Below are 9,336 nucleotides of genomic sequence, written 5' to 3'. Positions count from 1 at the left end.
AGAATGGCATTTATGGAGAATCGGAAGGAAGTCCCTTCCAGATCAAGTTATTAACTCACGCAATGAGGGAATAGGGTCACTGGAGAAGCAGGACATTCAGAGCTTTGCAGGGGACCTGGCAGTCACACTCTCCTGGTAGGTTGAGTTGGTGGCTTTTGATCGGGGCCATTTATGAATGGTTCCAGTCGTATAGAACTTCACAGAGGGTCTTCAGAAGGTTAAAAGAGTGACTTGTTAAGATTACAAAGGAATTAAAACTAAGACCATCTGTTGATGTGCTTTTGGTTGTTTCTTACGACAAACCGCATACTTGTAACTTCATGCTGAAATACGCTGTGGCTTGAGTTGCATTCTTTTCAGTTTCCCTTCCTCTTGATCCATTTCAGAAGATGTTAAAGTCTTCAAGTACGTTATGGTTTATAAATTGCCAAAATAGCTTAAACTGTATGCATTTATATGTCTTAATGGAAGGAAATTTATGATGGCCAAAAGCTGATTTTCTATGACATTATCTTTGTTTTCACCAAAGAAGAAAGGCATCTGCCTGTTAAGTAAAACAAAGGTTACAGAAATAGTCAAAAATTTGGTTCTGGCAACTTAATTATCTCTCTATTCATTCCAGAGATTAATTGGGAATTCATGATCCTTAGTAATTGATTACATGTCCTTTGGAAATAATTCATATACTATGTATTATATTTACAACCATATTTAAAGTTAAACCGTTGGCATTTCCATATATGGGGAAAACACAGCATCTCCCAACTAATGAACTCATGTGAATTTCAACCCAGTTGAAAATCTGTGTCTTCAGAGTGTCTTGGCCCTTTCTATGGTTTTTGAGTCATAAAGCTAAAGTTTAAGACTGAAGCTTTCTCAGTGTTAAGGTCTGTAAACCTCAGTTTCTCCACCCCCACCTCCCCCCGCTCAAATTGAAAGGAATCCATCTCATTGTCATCCCTGCCTGATAACTATAAATAAATACATGCTCTCAGATCCTCTTTTAGAGTTTACTATCAAAACTAATGTTGATGGACCAAGGTTGCAGATACCCCTAAGTATACAGTCTTAACTAACAAAGCAGTTTGAAAGATCACTGGATAAGGCAACTTTACTTTGGACACCGTAGTCTGCAACACAGATAAAAATATGTCTTAGCTCCGGCTGCTATAACAAAATACCATAGACTGGGGGGTTTAAACAGCAAACGTTTATTTCTCACAGTTCTGGAGGCTGGAAGTCCGAGACCAGCGTGCTGGTATGATCTGGTTCTGGTGAGGGGCCTCGTCTGGGTTGCAGACTGTTGACTTCTCTTTGTATCCGCACATGGTGGGAAGACGGCAAGCTAGTTCTCTGGTTTCTTCTGATAAGGGCACTAATCCCATCATGAACACTCCACTCTCAGGACCTCATCACCCCACAAAGGCCCCACCTCATAACAACATCACACTGGGGGTTAGGATTTCAACATACAAATTTTTTTTGGGGGGGGGAACATTCAGTCCATACAATATTTAAGCAGGTAAATTATTATGAAAGGTAAAGAGTATCACTTTGTATGAAAGCAGATCACTTGACGTTTTTTCCATTTGTAAGTAGACTATGCCCATCAATGGTAAAGATGCTTCTCACTATTTCCCCATGGAACCCAGCCAGAGGCCCATGGGAAAGCAGCAGCCGCCTGGCAGGTATCAATACTTGGCCTGTGAAGAAGGGGGCGCTAGATGACACTGAGGCAACTCATTGAGGAGTTAACTGGGGTTTTTGTTTTTGTTAGATTTTATTAGGGAAGGGGAACAGGACTTTATTGGGGAACAGTGTGTATTTCCAGGACTTTTTATTGGGGAACAGTAGCGTGTTTTTCCCCAGGACTCATCAGCTCCATCCAAGTCAAGTTGTTGTCCTTTCAATCTTAGTTGTCGAAGGCGCAGCTCAGCTCCAGGTCCAGTCACCGTTGTTAGTTGCAGGGGGCACAGCCCACCATCCCTTGAGGGAGTCAAACTGGCAACCTTGTGGTTGAGAGCCCACGCTCCAACCAACTGAGCCATCCGGGAGCTCAGCGGCAGCTCATTGACTTCATTCTAGTTGCAGAGGGTGCAGGTCGTTGACCCATATGGGAATCAAACCGGCAGCCCCGTCACCCAGAGCTCGTGCTTTAACCAACTGAGCCACTTGTCTGCCCCTTAACTGGGTTTTTAGTTCACTAATTAACTCTGGTATATTTTGATGCCATGTAGACAGACCCTGAGCATTTTTTTACCTGACTTATATACATACCAGTACTTCTTAAGGGTGGAAGTGCAGTTCTCCATTTCATGATTCTGTGTATATTTAATAATCAATTACAGAAGAATCAAAAGCCCCATCTCTTCTTGCTACCCTTTCCCCAATAGTATTTTATACATGAGCAGAAGGGAGAGACTCAAGTGCCAATGGAGACATAGAGAGATAAGACAACTCAGTGCATTACATAAATCCCATTTTTCTAATTCCTTTGTCATCCATTGATGACGCCTCTGTGATATTGGCAATCCCAAGTCATGGAGGATTTAAAAACATGCTTGGTGAGACATCTTTGAGAAAATCTAGGCAGCCAAGCTTCTCCTTCATTAGTTAAGTAGTCACATTTTGCAAAGAAGACTAGACTGTCTCTTTGAACACCCGGCTATAGGTCACATGATTGTCTGTGGCCAGGGCATTTTTCAGACACTGCCAGAAGTATGGATGAGCCTGTGGGTTTGTTGGCCACTCAAGGACAGAACTCCCACAGAGCCTCTTCCGGAGCTGGAGGAACTTGGACTTCTGTAGGGGCTTCTCAAGGAATATCAAGATAATTACATCCACTTTTTCATCCATGAGCCTCTGATGGGACAAGTAAAATGCTATCTTAAAATTTTCAGTCTTTGCATACTTGTCTGTCATCACAAACACGGTCTTCTTGCTAAGCTGTATGCTCTGGGAAAGGTTTTCCAGAACCGGCTGCCCTGGTAACCAGTCTCTTTCCTCAAGACATAAATTAAAATGTTTCTCTCTTGGGTCTTCCAATTTGGCCACCAGCTCATCCAAGACCCACTCTGTCACTGCTGGGTCTTTAGTGTCATATATAATAAAAGCATCATAGCAAGATTCTGGTGATGTCAGACGTTGATACCCCTTTATTTTGGCCTTACAGAAATGGTAACTATACCACACATCCCAGAAATAGAGGTGGCTTGCTGTCATAACCACCATCAGAAAGAGAGCTGCCGATGTGGAAAGTGAGAACAGAATCAAGTTAGTTAGATCTAACTCACAGGTATACAGATCCAGAGAGATCACACTTTGGCCCTTGTGTGCTCCTGGCCCCACACAAGTCACATCTGTGGCCAAGTGAGGAATAGTCACTTCTGTATGGTTAACCCACCAGACAAACCACACAGCATCACAGGTGCACAGAAACCGATTATGATGCAAAAGTAACATCTCCAGATTGTTGAGAACATTCTCTGGAAAGCTAGTCTTTTGGATAATCTGGATTTTATTTGAGCTGAGGTCCAGATATCGCAACTGGAAAGCACCTTGGAGAAAATACTTTGTCAGACACCTGATTTGATTATTGCTAAGAATTAGTTTCTTGAGGCTTCTGGAACAGTTGGATAATCTCTCAGGGACGGCCTTCAGCTGGTTGTGGCTGAGGTTCAAAGTTTCTAAATTCTTGAGATACTGGAGTCTCTCCCATTCAAAAGACGTGAGCCTATTTTTGACCAAAAAGAGAGTCTTTAGATTTGGAGGCATACCATCAAAAACTCCAGAAGGCAAGAAACTCAGGGAATTTGCAGAGATGTCTAATTCCTCTAACTTTGTCAGATTCTTGAAGAATTTTAAGTATCTGTTATCACCATCTCTCCATAAAACATCCAAATGATTTCCTCTGAATTCCAGAACTTTAAGAGATTCGCTCTCCATGGTCCTGCTGTTGGAGGTAGAGATGTCATTGTTATTCATCATCAGTTTCTTCAGAACCTTTAGGTTCTTGGTAAAGTTTAGCATGTGAGTAATTCCTTCTGATTGAAAATAATGGCTGTTACTACTTATATCTAGAACTTCCAGTTCACGTAGCTCATTAAATGCGGTTGAGTAGAGTAAATCAAGCCGGTTGTTAGAGAAATCCAAATACTTCAACTCCACTAAAGGCTGAAATTCACTGCCATTAAGAGTTTGGCCAATGGTATTTCCTGACAAGTTTAGGCATTTGAGGAAAGAAAGATGCTGAAAATCAGAGGACTTGATAAAAAATATATTATTTCTACTTAGGTCCAAAGTCTGCCCATACAAATAACACTCTTCATTAACATGAAGAGAAGAAGGAGACTCTTTGTTTTTGAACCGGCAACTCCTTGCATACTCATCGTATCTGAAATAATGTAACTGTTCAAGGACCTGGGGCCCATGGGTTCCTACAGAAGTTCCGGTGTTAGAACAGAAGCCAACTTCACTTGAATCTCCTGAAGGCGATATTTTATTCATTGAAAGATCTATGATTTTCAATGTTTTAAATTGTTTAAATATGCTGAGGTCAGCGATTTTTATAAAGTTAGTGCCAAGATCAAGAACTTCAAGATTGGAAAGATTATGTAATGGGGAAAGGTTACAGAGTTGCAACTCCTTAAAGACGTATCCTTGGATCCGCAAAACTTTCAGGTTTTTCAGTGAAGAAAATGCACTTGATAGATTCATAAATGCATGATAGACCTGAAGTTCATAATTGAAAGACAGATCCAGTTGGACAAGGTTGTGAAGAAGATGCAAAAATTTGGCATCCCCAATTTCTTTTGCCAAGTAGTTTTGGGAAAGATCTAGTTCCTTAAGTTTGTTGGTGTTTTTAAACCATCTTTGGGGCACTTTCTGAAGAGAGTTGCTGTGTAGACGTAAAACTTGTAATTCTGTCAATGCATCAAAAGCTTTTACATGGATCTGTAGGGGAGAATTATTCTCACAGGGTGTACAAGGAAATGGCACATTATAACAACGAGGGCAGTTTCCACTTAGGTCAAGAATTTGCAGTTGACTGAGGTTACTAAAATCGTCTTCACGGATATTTGCAATGATGTTGTTGTAAAGATAGAGTTCTGTTAAAGTAGGTGGCAAAACAGTGGGGACAGCTGTGATATTATTATCTTTCAGGGAGAGCAATTTTAAATTTGGCAGATTTTGGAAAGCATCTTTTTCAATGAAAAATGAAACATTGCAAGGATTGCGGTAATAACAGTTTTGGCCGAGGTACAGTTTTTGTATGTTGTCCAATTCTGTTAGATTCTCTTTCGTGATCGAAAAGATGCTGTTGGCTTCAAGGCTGAGCAGCTGTAAGCTGGGAGGAAGACCCAGAGGTATTTCCAGAAGCTGGTTTCCATCCAGGTAAAGAGATTTTAAAGAAGTGAGTCTACTAAAGCTTCCGGGTTTAATCTGCAGCCTCTCATTGCACATGTTGTCTTTCGGCCCCAGTAGAATAGGTACACAGTTGCATCTGAAATCTATTTCTACCAGCTGGTCCAGCTGGTGGAAGGATGCTGGAGAGATGCTCGGGATGTGGTTAATGGTGAGCGTGAGGTTGGTGGCGTTGGTAGGAATACCTCCAGGAATTTCCTTCAAATGCTTGTCTGTGCAGTCCACAATCACTTGTGTCTCTGGAAGATCCAGTCTGACATCACAGGGCAGAGTTTTAGGAAACCATCTAGCCCCAAGTTTGGAAATCAGGATCATGTTAAAGAGGATAAGAAATTGTCTCTTCAATGTCCACATTGGGAACACCTGAAAGTTTAAGAGAGAATAAATCACCATTCACAAATATAACAAGAATCAGAGTTCAAAATTCCCATTTGCTGCTTCTCTTTTGCTACATTATAAAATAAATAATTCATGTATTTTTGTAACTGTATAAACAGCACCCCCCACCCCACGACTGTATTTGTCAGTTACTGAGGTTCATAATAACTTCGTTACATATTAAGCTTTTAGCATCTTAGCTTTTCAATTACACAGCTTTTTAAGATGGTAGAAATAGTATTTTTTTCTATTCACTGTTATTTAGAATGCTACAATGGAAGAGACATCAATTAGCTTCCAAAGTCTGAAATTTGTGGGGGTGGTGGTGAAGAAATGTTAAAATGCAAGTACATCTGGGAAGAAAAACACATTAAGACTTTAATGCAATTAATGTTTACTTGCTAAGCCTGCTCTGGTACCCATTATAAGAATCTTACACAATATTTGAGCCTTTTAATATTTTAAGTAGGGAAACAAAGGAGATCCATTATCCCCATTTTACAGATTAAGACATAGCTCAGCGATATTAGCTGATTTGCCCAAGATCACGCAACTCCTGCCATTTTGGCACTGCCAATCTATAATCTGGCTTTACTCTTGGATTGTTTTTGGAAATCATCTCCAATATGATTCTGAGATGAACATTTTCCCAACACATTGGGTTTACATTACATAAATTTGGAAAGGAGAGAGAGTCAGGGCACTGCCTGGGTGACCCCTAACTGGTCAAACAGGATGGATACTTATGGGAATGAAACGAGGGGAGCTGTTAACAATTATGCCAAGACTATAGGCATAAGCCAAGACTCTGTCAGGCAACCTGTGACATATGGGAACCTACCCTTAACGCTGATTCTTGGACATCCAGGTTTAACATGAGAAACACTGGCCACTGGGGAGAAAGACCTCAAAAAGGAATATGGGAAGCACTGAAGAGCTTTGCTAATCACCATATTAACTTGAAGTTGCCCTGCCTTAGAGGGTGGTTGAACCATGGACTACTCTCAAGTTTCAGGATTTCTATCTATATTTTACTGGTTTTAGTTTAACCGGTGCTTATCCATGGAATGATCCAGCCTGTAAGTCTCCAACAGGCTACTAGCTCACCCAATGTTTTGTCCTCCCAATTGACTGAATCGACCAATCACGTTAATATCTAATAAACCAAAGGCATACTTCCCTTAATTCCTCCAATAGGTAGTAAGTCTTTTTCTCTAATGCAATATGGGTCAGAAGGATCTCAAACAGCTCCTTCACACATCTTTACATGCCTAGAGTTTGTCATCTTTTTCTTTCTTTCACCAACCTGTTTCTTCCTCCCCATCATTAAAACCATTCACTGAGGCCAGTTGACCTCCTTCATCATCCTTCCTGACAGCCTCCTTGCTTTGCCACTTTAGCTGGCACAGTCTCAGCTGGGATTATTCCATCCTTGGTCTGCTCCAAAGCCTCATCTTGGTCCCCAGACTCTCATTCTTCCAAACTACCCCATCCATTGAGGTTCCCAAACATTAATCATATTATATTGCTCTCAAATGTGTAAAATGGTTTTCTTTTTCTTTTTTACAAAATGAGCCCTAACTTTTCATCAAGGCAGCCAAAGTCTTCCATAAGACTTTGGGCTTCCTGTACCCCCTATCCATTTGTCTGTGCTTACCTGATACAACTCCGCTACCGGCTTCTCTCATCACGAAACCCCAGCCCAGCTTGCAGGTCTCTGACTCGCGAGTTCCTCCACCTAGAGTATAGGTTCCCTACCTTTTACACCCACCCGAGTTCTAGTTATCCTTTAAGACTATCCTTCTTAATCTGGAGCTCTCAGATCCCTGGGAGGATATGGCAATAGGGCAGGGGGTACAGGAAGCCCTTAGATAAATGTGGTATATCTTCCTTGAGCATCGATCTTCCTCAAAGATTTAGGAAAAAACGCTCACCACTCAGGGAGGAGGGGTTAAGTCAAGATCGCGGGAAGGGCTTTCAAGGAGGGATAGGAGAGAAGTAGAGTAACCTATTTGTATGGTCCCTGATAATAAGATCCCAGACCAGCTATGCTCTGTCAGAAGACGTAATGGGTTCATGAATCCCAGCAGCAGAAGGCAATAAGTAATGCTACTAAGAGTGATGCTGCGGACCAGGGAGCTGAGTTCCCTTACAGAGGCGGGCAAAATGGATAAAAAGACAAATCAGGAAACAGGAGCCCTCTTCCAATCCCACTCCCATGAACTTACACAAGACCCTGGGAAGAAGTGGGAGGACTTCTGAATTACCTGAGATAAAAATATGAAGTTTTCTGGCATATGAGGTCTGACAATTAAGTTCACAAACTTGTTGCAACGATGCTGCTAACCTTTTTTGATATCAGAGGGATTATTCATTATGAATTTTTACCAACTGGACAAACAGCTAGCCAAGTTTCCTATTTGGAAGTGCTGAAAAGGCTGCGTGAAAAAGTTAGAGGACCTGAACTTTTCGCCAACAATTCATGGCTCTTGCATCACGACAATGCACCAGCTCACAGGGCACTGTCTGTGAGGGAGTTTTTAGCCAGCAAACAAATAACTGTATTGGAACACCCTCCCTACTCACCTGATCTGGCCCCCAATGACTTCTTTCTTTACCCAGAGATAAAGGAAATACTGAAAGGAAGACATTTTGATGACATTCAGGACATCTAGGGTAATACGACGACAGCTCTGATGGCCATTCCAGAAAAAGAGTTCCAAAATTGTTTTGAAGGGTGGCGTCAGTGCATAGCTTCCCAAGGGGAGTACTTTGAAGGTGACCATAGTGATATTCAGGAATGAGATATGTAGCACTTTCTCTAGGTTGAGTTCGCGAACTTAATTGTCTGACCCTGTATGCATAGGTTAAGTATTTTTGTTATGGGGGAAATGGAGGCTCTAAGATTAGTTTAGTTACAGAAAAAAAACCACCAAAAACTGTTGTGCTGGTAAGTTTTTAACAACTGGCTTTCTTCCTCTCCCCTGACTCCCAGTCTCTGATTTGTGAAGTCCTGATTTGTGGCACTTGCCAAGGCCCATAGTGTAACTACTCCCACCATGGCCAATTTTGAGCTGACCCTGTGGTGGCACTGAACGCAGAGTTGGGAAGAGATGTGCAAAATTGCTGTGGCAGGTCCATATGAGCGGGGTCCAGCAAGGCACTGACTGTGATGCACCTGAGACAAAGACTGTGTCGTTTCTAGCCTCTACACATGGACACATTATAAATTAGAATGAAAACTTAATCAGAGAGCCCTTTTCTTCCTTATTTCTACGCTTTTTTTGGTACCTGTTTACTTTTCTCCTTCTCTTCTACCAGCTCCCTACTCCAATGAAGCATTAGCTCTCACCTGGATTACCGTACTGGACTCTACATTGGTCTGTCTCCCTGATTCTCCTTCTCCTCGACGATTCATTCATCAAACTGCATCAGAGCATTCTTTATAAATGAAAGTTAAAGTCTGTACTGTTGCTTACATCATGTCATGACTCCAGGCTACCTCTCTGACCTTGAACCATTTTTGCCCTTCTT

General features: G+C 41.6%; 1 protein-coding gene across 4 annotated transcripts in view; it reads right to left on the bottom strand.

Moving 5' to 3' along the window:
- Positions 1-1,488: 1,488 nt before the first annotated feature.
- Positions 1,489-9,336, bottom strand: part of TLR7 (toll like receptor 7) — a 33,330-nt gene continuing 25,482 nt past the window's right edge. For all 4 annotated transcript variants that reach the window (XM_074323537.1, XM_074323538.1, XM_019746340.2 and 1 more), the window contains exon 3: positions 1,489-5,787. In XM_074323537.1, coding sequence (XP_074179638.1) covers positions 2,641-5,787 — 3,147 coding nt within the window. In that variant the 3' untranslated portion in view covers positions 1,489-2,640. The remainder of the gene's footprint in view (positions 5,788-9,336) is intronic.

This window comes from Rhinolophus sinicus, chromosome X (assembly GCF_036562045.2).
Source record: "Rhinolophus sinicus isolate RSC01 chromosome X, ASM3656204v1, whole genome shotgun sequence".
Taxonomy (NCBI): Eukaryota; Metazoa; Chordata; class Mammalia; order Chiroptera; family Rhinolophidae; genus Rhinolophus; species Rhinolophus sinicus.
The sequence above is the reverse complement of the archived record's forward strand: the minus strand, read 5'-3'. Positions and strand labels throughout refer to the sequence as shown.